Raw genomic sequence first — 12,426 nt, forward strand, 5'->3', positions numbered from 1 at the left:
AAAGGCTATGTCCTTCCAATTTGTCACCGGGATGACGTGTAACATGAAGTAGCAGGTTGACATATACATAGCCTACTGTGACCATATGACGTGCTCGAACAATGTCTAGCGCAAACCGCTGGGAAGCAGACACTTATGGCTTTTTACTTGGTTGAAATGTTGAAGTTTCGCACAAAACACCCTTTTAGCACGCTGAAATTAATTAAAGGGGGCACTAAGAGTGTTCCGCTAACGAATGCACCAACTATCGGAAATGTTCCCAGCGATTAATAATAATATCACTGACATCAACGCGCCCGTACCGGATGTACCACAAACCCTGCCCGTTCCCTACACCCGGGCCAACCTGGACCACGACGCGTATCGGCAGTGGGAACCGAACCCACCTACCTTCCCCTCTGTAGACCTACCCTGTACACCTACCTTCCCAGCGATGTCCCTTTCATTTAAATGCTTAGGCAAAACACCGAAAAATACCCCCAAGAACGGTTCACTGGGGTTGATGAAGACTGGAGCGCTTTACCACACGTGCGGGCCCACTGAAAAGCCGTGAGTTTTGTTGGTTGTAGCGTCATTCTTCAAGAATTCTCTGAGCGACTGCCTGCATGACCACAACAAGTACACCGTGGTTCAGTTATATTTATTACCCTAAATGTCAGGAATAGTCTGGACGCTCCACCTTGATTCCATGAAAGAATGCGGTGCCGAATTTCACGTGCTGACAATTGAAGCCCTTCGCCTTTTCGTGATTGAAACTTTTCGTAAGAAAATTCTTGGAAATGATCTTCCGATGTTCTCATTCCCAAGGCTTGTTTAAGCATGGTTTAAACATTGCCGCCTTTCCAAACAAGCCATTGCAGAATGTTGCAGCGCCCAACAAAGTTTATTTGCTAATTTTGCTACTAATGTAATTACTCGCCTAATAAAACTATTGTATACTATAGCCAAGCAATATATTTTTAAGAGTGGTGAAAGTGGGTTTGTAAAAAGACGCCACTGAAATACGATAACAAACGATGAATACGGCTCGTGAAACAAAACGAGCGGATGGTCGCTGGCAACACTGGAGTAATCCTCTCCGCTTGCGGACCAGCGCTTCCTCCAGAGAATGTCTGCTACTTGCTAGAAATCTGGTGAGGTTTCATCCTGTACTTGAACCCATAGCGCGATATAATAACGAAATTCAGGCTTGTGACAGCCGTTAGCCTGATGCGATATTTCCCCTGCGGTCAGAGCCTTACGTTCGTGTTCGATGTCCCATCGGATTGCATTTGCTGTCATGTTGTCAGTTTTGTTAATCTTGTTCTCTCTCCTCTTGTCACCGGTTTCACTTGTTTCGCAGCTTTCCTTATCGATAAAGTCCACACGGGCACTGTCAGTAACACGTTGATTGCAGTCGCGCGGCTCATATACGGCGATTGTACTTTCAGTTGGCGGTAAATGTCAACGGTGCCGCCTTCTGTTTTCGCACCTTTCTGCCAAAACAGAGCGCGTAGATTTGTAACTATGAGCGATTGATAGTATAGGACACTCTGTTGATAGTTAGCCGGCCCAGGTAGACGCCATTGGCAATACGTAATCACCACTGCGTTGACGCAGTGCACGTAGTATGAGTTAGTTTTGCATTGACGTGCCCCGCCCCCTCTTTTAATTACCATACTTCTTCTAATCTTCAGCGAGCGCTTCTTGAAAGTTTGTGTCGCTTCCCGCTAGTGAACCCTTCAGAAACACTATCTGAGTTCAAACTAATTGTGATGTTAGTGATTATTGTGCAAGTTCTATTCTCTGGAATAATGAGTACTTTTCTTGCACACACATGCTTATTTAATTGAAAATATCTGTAGAGGCTTACCTGCGAGAATACAGCGTATAGTTTGTCTTGGCTCTAGGCGAGCGCTGACCATCGCACTCATGTAGGTATCTATTAACTGACGGGCGGCTCTGCAGATCCTGCCATTTTAGGCTTTAATATTTAAAAGGAACGAGAAAAAAAAAAAAAAACAGAACAGGTGTCCCAGCAGCGTGCATCACCAAAGTACTTAACTCAACGCAAAACACTTTGTCACTGTAGCGGCAGACAATTTCTCATAAGTGATATCTCATTTTGGCAGTCCAATTTTGAAGTGGTTAAAATTGTGGAGTCGCCATCAATGTCTTGTCCCACTGCAACATACTGGAGTGAGGTAGAACTGAAAATAATGAAACGAAATAGTTCTTCACTGGGCCTTTAATAACAAAACTTCAAGTCCAGGGTGACATGTTGAATCAGGGCCAACAAGCAAATAGTGATCTAAAGGCCCTACATGCTGCAGCGCTTGTCCAAAAGTAATCAAAAACTCTTTCTTCAAATACCCTTACAAATCTAAATTTTTTGAACTTGGTGTGTAGGTTTAATTTTTTTCATGGTGAAAGGGTGATGAAGGCTATGATGCGCCAGACACAATGTTAAAACGAGACATTAAATGAAGTGTTATGCGAATAACACAAGCTCACAGTTGATGTTAAAGGCCACATTCTTCTCTCCTAATTGAAGTTGTAGCTTTTGAGAAGAATCATGATCATGAAAGTGTGTTTGTTTTGCATCGCAATTCAATTGCTGGACAAGTGATCAAATTGTGGCTAATCAAAAAATATTTGTGGCACTTCCCACGTGTAGGCTGTTCTTCAGTGTTCACTAAAGAATTGTTAAATGTATGTGTCCTACCATTATATGGCACAAGATTTCTCCTATAAAACACTCATGATGTGTACATGATTTCCATTCACCTAGTGTCACTTTAATGAGGGTAAGTTTGTTGGTTGTTGCCAAATTGCATATTGCAGGTCTTTTAGACATTACTGTGACTTGCTTGAAATAAATATGCACTAGCATATTACATTTCCATATGAATTTTGGCAGTTGGCTGAATGAACAACATGGAGGTTGAAACAGTGAAAACCCAGTTGACACTGTTCATTGCAGGGCTACCCGCCGTGGTTGCTTAGTGGCATTGGTGTTACACTGCTAAGCACGAGGACGTGGGATCAAATCGTGGCCACATTTTGATGGGGGCGAAATGTGGGGGCGCCCGTGTACCCTGCATTAGGTGCACATTAAGAACCCCAGGTAGCCATATTAATCCGGAGACCCCCACTACAGTGTGCCTCATAATCAGATTGTGATTTTGGCACACAAAACTCCAGAATCCATGTTTACTAAAATTAAAACTAGCAAAAGTATAGATGCGACAGGTGATTACATCATGTGATTGGCTGAGCAGAAAGTGGGAATAACTGGGTTAGCCAAGGTTCTCCGTTTTTTTGTGGACGACAATCATGTAAAGCCAAAAGACAGATGAAGCCACAGAAAGCATAGTGGAAATCAACTGCTCTTTTTGATTTTCAGTATATAAATAATAAGGAAAATGAAGGTTGAAGGAAAGACAACTTGCTACTGATAGAAGCCATACCTACAACCTCCGCATAGCACACGCAACGCTGTACATTGATTGACCTTGGATGGCAACTGTCCCACCGTCTTCTGCCATATTTACGGCACTAGAAAATGGACACACAGCGCGAAGACACCACAGGCTTGCAATCTGTCCCTCTGTCCACTTTCTTAGGTGTATGTGTGGAAATGTTAATCTAGCCCCCGGCACTGTTAGCCAGCGCCAATCACAGCCATCGCAGCAAATGTGGGACTTAATTTTGAACCAGAGGTGTCATGTAGTATGTGTGATCAGCTGCCAGCTCCTAAGCCGGAGTTGCAAGATGAGCTGTGCCTTACCAACAGCAGAGCCTTGCCAACAGTGCCACATGGTAGCCTTGAGGAATACAAAACTGTGCCGCTAGATTTGTAATGCAGCAATACCCATGGAAAATAAACGTAACAGGAATAAAAAACAGTATTGGAATTCAGCCACTCCATGCAAGAAGGAAAAAGTGCAGGCTTAAATTTTTACACTCGCTTTATACTAACACAACTGGAATAGATAGTCAAATACCTCAAAACTTCCTATTACTTCTCCTGCAGGTGGAACCACAGTTGTAAGATAGGAGAGGTTCAATGCCATTCAAATTACACAACGTTTTCTTCCTTTCCACAAACAGTTTCATAATGGAATGTCTTACCTGCTGACGTGAAATCTGATATTGCTGTATTTTCCAAAGCAATCTGATTTGTGCTCCTCCTGTACACTGCCATTGTGTACTAACTGCTGTTGACTTTGTTTGCTTCTTGTGCTTCTAATTGTGCTGTATAAGTAAATTGTTTGCAATGTTTCCTGCGATATTCTTGAAAATAAATCTTTACTTTGTGTTTATTCCATTGTACCGTGCTTTAGTGCAGCAAGGTGTATTCAAATAAAAATAATACTAATAAAGAACAGCGATCGTTCGGGAGCCATCATAAAGTGATCAGGGGTGTTTCTGGCTTCGCAGTATCTTATCGGCCTGGTGACCAGCACGACATCACCATGACCATCTCGAGCCAACTGGTGGTTCCCATGACACTGTGGGGCAAGATTGCCCCCACACACTGCATGTCGTCTGTCTTCATCACAAAGGACCAGAAGATGATCGTCACGGGCTGCAAAGACGGCCAAATATGCGTCTGGGACATCGTCGATGGGGCGAAAGTAGGTGTCCTTCTGTCATCACTGTTAATGCAGTGAATTATGCTACACTAATGACATTTGGTTGACTTGGTATTGTCACATTGTGATGACGGTGAAGAACAAGGCAGTGCCAAAACTGTTAGTCACGAATGTAACTCTTTTTTAGGCGAACCTGTGCGGTGAATACAATTGTTGGTCATCAAAATCTGATGTATCGGTCAACCATGTCGGCTATTTAAACATGATTCATTAAACATTCCAGCGTAATCCATAATGCTCGCATACGTTCCAGAATGTACACCATGCACTATTCGCATCTTGCATGCAATCTGATTAGACAACATTCTTTCACTAAGGAATGGACTGCAACATTCAAGAAAGTTCTTATACATGAAGGCGCATCTTGTGCTGAGCGATAACTTTGTAACTGTGGTTGGCCTGTGAAAAACAATCATTAGAAAATGATAATGTATGCATGTCAGTATGAATTCATGAGTTAAGGGTAGAATGACAGACGCAGAAGCACTTGTATTTGTGGTTTTCTCTTGTCCACATTTGTAGCACTATCCTCAACTTTACATGAACTAAGATAAATTCCTTAGGGCTACATTAAACACTGACATGACAAAGTTGGCAAATAGTACTGATTATCACTATCCATGTTAGTAAAGAAACAATCTCAAGTATAGAGGCGCCTGAATAGAAATATTGCCTTATAGAAATAGCAGAATTCAAGAAAAAGTGGCTGTCTGATTGGAAGTTGAATATTTCCCCATGTTGAAAACAAAAAGAAGGAAGGGTCAACTAAGTGTTGATGGTTAAAACTACAAGCTCAACATGATGGTTCAAGTGATTTGGTGATTAAATGTTGATTATATCTCTCTATTCTATCCCTATCTCTTCTTCATGTTCATTATTCACCCGTTTCTTATATTATCTGTGTGGTAGTTCACACGCAATTACGTCGACCTTGTCTTCTTAAGTGTTGATACTTAGTTTACCCTTGTTTTTTTCTGGAAGTGGTTACAAGATAGCCAAATGCCAGATATGCCAAGCCTGTGATAGTCAGAAAAAAGGACCTTCTCTTCAAAATCACACAAACTCTACGAGCGCGGTGAAAGTGTGGGGCGTGCAGGAACATGTTGAATACCCTGCACATGCGTTTAGGTTATCGCATACTTGGCAGATGGTACATGTAGTAAAATATTATACGCTCTAGTAGCCCTGAGTGTTTGTAGCTAATTATACTCCTTTTTAAAGAGATCCTTAGTTGCTGATTATTGCTATGCGTTCTTGGCATGGAGAGGTATCAATTGATACCATTTGCATGTTCATACGACACATAAGTCACCTAACCGAAAAATTTAAAAAGAAGTATCTGGAAGTGCTTACCAGATAGCCAGATTCCAGATATTCCAGACCTGTGTGAAGTCAGCAAAGACGAGCTTGTCTTCAAAACACGTCACTTTAGTGATGTAAACAAGATGAGGTCCACGGGAGAACGATACAGTATATTTTACTGGAAGTAAAGAAATTACTATACTACCACTACTTGTTGCTGGGCTAGTTGATTCATTCTTTTATCGACATTTAGCACATTAACTATAAAGGGGCAAAATTTACAGGCAAGGAATAAAAATTACGCAGCCCATGTGCCATGTTTTGGGTGCAGCTTGGTTGAAACCAACCGACCTCCAAGCCCAGGTGTTTGAAAACAGCTCTAAATGTTATTGTATTTGGCCTTAAGGGGACATCAAGGAGAAAAAGTACGCTGAGCTGTATTAAATTGCACTTCTACACACCACTAAAAAGGCCACTATATTACCTTGCAAAAAGGTATGGTTCGCCAGAAAAGATGCAAAGACAAAAGACGGGTGGCAACGCTGGCTTGAAGTTTCCACACCAGCTTTCCGTGACCTCGAGGATTCTGACGGCACCCGCTTTGGCCTCGTTAACTTTTTGGACTACAAGATGAACTACATTGTATATAGTAAAAGAGGCAAAGATGGAACTCGGCAAGTTTTAACAACTTCGTTTACTGTTCCACAATGGCTTAAATATGAGAACTCTCCTTGAAATCCATCATGTCGCACTGACCTAGAGGCAGGAGGGATACTATGGTTTTGGCGAGAAATTTTTCAAAATGCAAGTTCGGCCTTCATTTCTTGGTGTAGTAATCAACCCTAATTACAAAATTTAGTGATTAATATTAGAGTTCTGAAAGAATACTTTATCAGTATAAATTAATTCAGCGTTTCACTTTAGACCCTTTAAGGCTCTGTAAAATACTGTAAAGGACAGTTCAGCTCCTGTGTATGGGCCTTGCACGCAGTGAGATATTGATGTCCGCTTGGTCATTCATATTTTAGTAGGCGATGCAGGCAGCAAGTGCAAGCAAATCCCTTCCAATTCCACAGCGTGCATTACTATTACCATACAGATAGGAAGTTGCACACATCACAAAGAAGATAAACTCACAACTTATTTATCTAAACAACACTATATTGTATCACATAATTTATCTAAACAACACTGTCTTGTATCACATCATTTATTGTTATTATTTAATTATTATTTCAATTTTATTTTAAATAGTTTGTCATATTGTTACTTTACAATTTACATTAACACATTACTTTCAGTCAACCGTACCCGGCAACTAACAACCAACTGCTGGCTTTTTGGCCGTTCTCTCATAGTGTGGGAGCGCACTTAAGTTTAATTAAAATAAATTCTGGGGTTTTATGTGCCAAAACCACGATCTGATTATGAGGCACGCCGTAGTGGGGGACTACGGATTAATTTCGGCCACCTGGGGTTCTTTGACGTGCACCCAACACACGGTACATGGTGCGTCTTCGCATTTCGCCCCCATCGAAATGCGGCCGCCTCGGCCGGGATTTGATCCTGCCACCTCGTGCTTAGTGGCTTTGGTGTTGTGCTGCTAAGCACGAGGTCTTAGCAGCACAATGCCAAAGCCACTAAGCAACCATGGCGGGTTGAACACACTTATACTTGAGGAACAAGCAGGCAAGCAAAAACAATATGGTAGTTTTCACTGTGGTAGAATGCCTCTGTCACAGTACTAAATTCGGTCCAGAGCCGAAGGAATCTGTGAATTCTGCTGTATTTTGTCTTTTCCTGCGAGTTAAAAAATATATATAGGTGGTGTTAAAAATATATTTCTTTGTATACTTGGAAGTCTGTTCAGCTGAGCAGCCTGCAAAAGAGTAAAAATTCACCCCAATTCCTATTTGGCTTGCTCTGGGTGCTTGAAGAAGATGGTCAACCATATGCACAGGCCGTTTTGAATGCCGTGGCATTCAGTCTCCAATAATTGGAGCAACCTGTGTATTCAGACACAATCGAATTCTAGATGAAATTGAATATTAGATTTTTAAATCATACGTTTCTAATACATACAAAAGCATTTGATTCAAGTTAAAAATTTCAAATGTTAGCACACCCTTGTTGTTTATAAGCGTAACTTAGTTTTTTTTTTTTTCTTCTTTTAGAAATAACAAAAAGATGCATAAAATTGTGGGGTGCTTAATATCGCACTAATTCTATATGATCAGACACAGACCTCTTCAAATTGTTTTCCTTATGCCACACCTTCAGCTGCAGTTTTCAAAAGTTTTATGTTCATTGTAGTTAAACAGGCTGAGCACATAGAATTGCATAGCGTAGTGCTCATTTTTGTGTAGGTCTATACTCTTCGTTCATCGTCTCTCTGGCTGTTTTACCCCGTTGAAAGGAATCCAACACGCCTGCTGTGCTGTTTATATGGCGTTGCAACTTTTTATTGTATTCTATGCATTTGTAAATGAAGTAGTACAAAAAAAAGGTGTAAACACGAACGAATTGGTTTGTGTTCATTGTGGTGGCTGTGCAGACGAAATGGTGATAAACAGAAAAAAAAAGGCACATGGCTGTGTATAATTTTGTTAGTTGTTAGTGAACAAAGTTGTTTGTTAGGCACCTTTGTTAGTGGCTAGTTAAGTGCGTTTTCCCGTGTGCCTCTTTGTCTCACCATTTCTTTGTGCTGCCATCACAGTAACCTGGTACACCTTCAGTTGGGATGTGCCCTAGCATTGTACTGTTTCAATCCTTGCAGATTGTGCCACGCAGCATGTTGTTTGGCCACACTGGTCCAGTGCTGTGCCTGGCCAGTGCCTCTCCATCTGGGGATGGCTCCTTGCTGGTCAGTTCGTCCGAGGCTGGGTATGTGGACAAGACAAGTTTGCGCAGCAAGCATACCTTTGAAGGGACACTAAAGAGATAAATTATTTGAAATTTATTACTAGGGCTATTTACCTGCAATTCATGCGGGCTCATGCAGACAAATGTAGTGTAGGGGAGAGGCTATAATGTTTTGTGCTGCACTTGGCTGACTGGATTGTAGCCTGTTAGAGCTGACAAAAAATGCCCAACTCCGCACTTACCAAGCTACTTTGTCTAAACATTTCAAACAATAAAAGCCGATTTACTAGTTTGCTTTCAGCACCAAAACTAGACAAACTATGCAACTCAATACGTAACAAACGCATAGTGCACGAATACAACTTCGCTGCACATATAACTCAGCGCCAACTCACCGTCATCTCAATGTATGTATAGTGATAACATTCCCAGACAAAATGGTGCCACGGGTTTGTAACGCCCGCCTGTTTGTCTGTTTTCTGCTACCTACGCTTGTCAAAACTGCGACGCTGAAAGTGTAGTTTTCATGCAACATTTCTGCTATAAAAGATGGCTTCGGGTAGGTGGGCCGAGCTACACTTTTCCTACGCTGATTAAAAAAATGATGGAAGTCCAGCTCTAGCTACACTCATGTAGCCAGTGTAGGCAAAAAAAATATAGTCCTAGTAGATTACCTTTCTACAATACCAAAAAGGTTACTCTTATCATGGGTTGGCTTGGCAAGTGAGGAAAGACACAAAAACGAAAGATGGGTTGCACCGCTGCCTTGAAGTTCCTGCACCATTTTGTCGTGACATCATGCATTTTGACGGTGTCTGCTGAGGCCTAGTTAATTTTTTAACAATAGAGATAGACTGCATTGTATTCTAAAAAAAGCCAGAGAGTGAACTTGTCAATTAATAAAAACTTTTATCAAGCCACAACAGCACAGATACAAAAACTGCGATACTTTGAAACCCATAATGTCCACTTACGGTATTGTCACTGGGGTTTGAAATAAAAAAAAAACACTGGGAGTGGGTGTGAAAAAAGAAATATCTAACGAAAAAAAAATCTGTAAAGTCATGTTTTTTATAATACTCAAGTTAATATTATGAAATTACCAAAAATAGAATTATAAAAGAATACTGCATCAGTCTAAACTGACTTAGTGTTTTTCTGTAGTGCTGCTTTATTGCATTTGCAATATACAAGTCATTCAGTGGTGCTTGGCGCCGTGGGTTATCATCAGAAACAGCTGCTTGAGGGAGAGAGGAGACGAAAAAGCAGGCGATCACATCAGGATCACATGACAGTGCCAAAATGTGGTCATGTCTTAAGAAGAGGCGGCGGCTGTTGTGGGGATACACTGTGTTGCCAGGCTGAAGCAGTGTGGAATACTCAGACTGCCGAAATGCTGGAGCAGTGATGCTGGAGCTCGCTTAGAAGATGCTCGATCATGAAAGATGCATTGTTTGCGAGAGGTGATGGGCACAAGGATGCCCTGAATGCCTGGGCCCACCCTGCTTAGACATGCCAGCACTTCTCGTACATTGAAAAAAATATTTGATGAAAGCTCTTGATAACACCTTGGATCTTCTTCTGAATAAGCGCATAAAGGTGCGAATAAGATGTAATGGTAGGAGTTGTGAGGGCACAAAATTTAGTTGCACACTGAAACACAAATCTAATTGTACAGTCGACTTCCGTTAATTCAACCCTGACGGAACCAATGAAATTGATCTAATTATTCAGTAGGTCAAATTAAACAAAATGTAGAAAAAACAGCAGTACACACTGCTGGTTTCTTTGGCTGTATTTTCCTGATTCTTACACGCACCTGAATAAAATGTGCACCCACTTTCTATGTGCCCCGTGTAAAAAAACGATGTAGAAATGACATTAAAGCTCCTAAACAAAGTAGAAATGTAGCACACACCAGATTTTTAGCAAGAAAAATGGGCAAGGGTCAAATATGTATTACACAGTTGCAGCTGGTTTCATAAAGTTAGCTTTGCCGCAATACAGTCATCTTATGCAGTAATGCATACAAACAGTGCGAATGCACTTTTGGTCCTGTATCTGATTGGCACGGCGCAGGCAATTTTCAGCAACATTTTCTTGGAAAAGAAAAGGGCAACCGTTAGAATAGGCTACTCTTATTGCTTGAAAATCTACCTAGGACAGGCTGAAAATATGCGTTTTCAACGGGAGATGACATGGTGTTCAACGCATTCGCTCTCCCCTTTGCTCCTTCAAGACAGACACTGCCATTAAAACGGTCGCAATTGGGGTCGCTTTAGTGATTGGGTGTGAGTGTGCTGACCGGTCAAGTTCAAATTATCCTGCAAAGGCCAACTTAATTAGGGTCGAAAGAAGAAGCTTGGGCCTATAGAAATGCATGGGTGTAGGCCGGGCCCTTCGGTGGAGTTCAAGTCAACTGAAAAATCGAATGAAGCAGAGTTGAAATAATGGATGTCAACTGTACATGGAAATTGCATATTCAAACGCAAATGGGGTTGTATTGCTAAATAAGACATCTTAACTATGCAATAAGCATTGAGCTTCATGAGCTTCGCCTGTACTGTTTAATTGAGCCTGATGTTGTTTGGGAGTCTCTGACATTCGACATTTAAACTGTGCTTTTGCATTCTGACGCTGTCATTCAGCACTGATAGCTTCCAATTCTACTGCCAGACAACTCTTCTTTTTTACGATCCATCCTAGAATAAGCTGCATTATTTATCATTTCAACTGAACTGCTGCGTTGCTGTGGTAAGACCACCTGGCTCAAGAACAAAAATATATGTATTTTTCCATGCTGCTATACTTTCTTGAACACAGAGCTGAATTTCGACTACTTAGATGATGTTCATGACAGATAGGTATTGATTGCTGCAGCATTTCTTTAAACCGATCCCATTATAAAAATGTACCTTTGAAATATTTCCTTTCTTCTGAAGTACTGAAAGTTGCTACATACTGTTTTGGAGAGCAATGCACCACCAATGCCACATGACATCATGTTTGCATCCAACTCCTTGTGCTGATTAGGTTCATGCAAATATGTGCATGCAGAAGCTATATGCACTTGTTATTACATCTCCTGTCGACAGATACAGTAAAAATGCAGTGCTTGTCAAGTGTTCTCTAGAACCTTAGAATTACATGATGCATTTCTCGAAACTAATGCTAGAATATACTGCACAGAATGTCTGCTAAATGTAATCCTGCTGTAATCCTTCAAGTAATCCTGCTGATATGACAGAGTTGTGCTGTCTGGCACAGAAGATTTTTAGTATGTTTGGCACAAAAAAAAAAGTCACCCTGGATATCTTAGCTGACCAGGCGGATAACAGCAGTGCTAAACCATCTACTAGCATTGTCTAGGGCTTCCAGCACCTTAGGTTCTTATTTAATTGGGCGAACCAAGGTTGAATTACTGGACCCAGACAAGTTTGTCTTCAACTGTGAACTTTACATTTCCAACGTCTCTGAAATTTGTCCTGTTGTAGCATTCCTTTATAGTCAGGTGGATGGCAACTGCCTCTGCATCTTGTATGCCTGCAAAACTTGTTTGAATAGCACCTGTGCTGCCTAACAGCGATGGTTTACCTTGTGATTCACAGAATGTGGCATGGAATAT

General features: G+C 41.3%; 1 protein-coding gene across 5 annotated transcripts in view; it reads left to right on the forward strand.

Annotated features, from left to right (window-relative positions):
- The first annotated feature begins 1,063 nt into the window (after window positions 1-1,063).
- The window catches only part of LOC119455448 (WD repeat-containing protein 7), a 136,616-nt gene continuing 125,253 nt past the window's right edge, over window positions 1,064-12,426 (forward strand). For all 5 annotated transcript variants that reach the window (XM_049668780.1, XM_049668781.1, XM_049668783.1 and 2 more), the window contains exons 1-3: window positions 1,064-1,133; window positions 4,423-4,619; window positions 8,716-8,822. In XM_049668780.1, coding sequence (XP_049524737.1) covers window positions 4,458-4,619; window positions 8,716-8,822 — 269 coding nt within the window. In that variant the 5' untranslated portion in view covers window positions 1,064-1,133; window positions 4,423-4,457. The remainder of the gene's footprint in view (window positions 1,134-4,422; window positions 4,620-8,715; window positions 8,823-12,426) is intronic.

Source organism: Dermacentor silvarum, chromosome 6, assembly GCF_013339745.2.
Source record: "Dermacentor silvarum isolate Dsil-2018 chromosome 6, BIME_Dsil_1.4, whole genome shotgun sequence".
NCBI lineage: Eukaryota > Metazoa > Arthropoda > Arachnida > Ixodida > Ixodidae > Dermacentor > Dermacentor silvarum.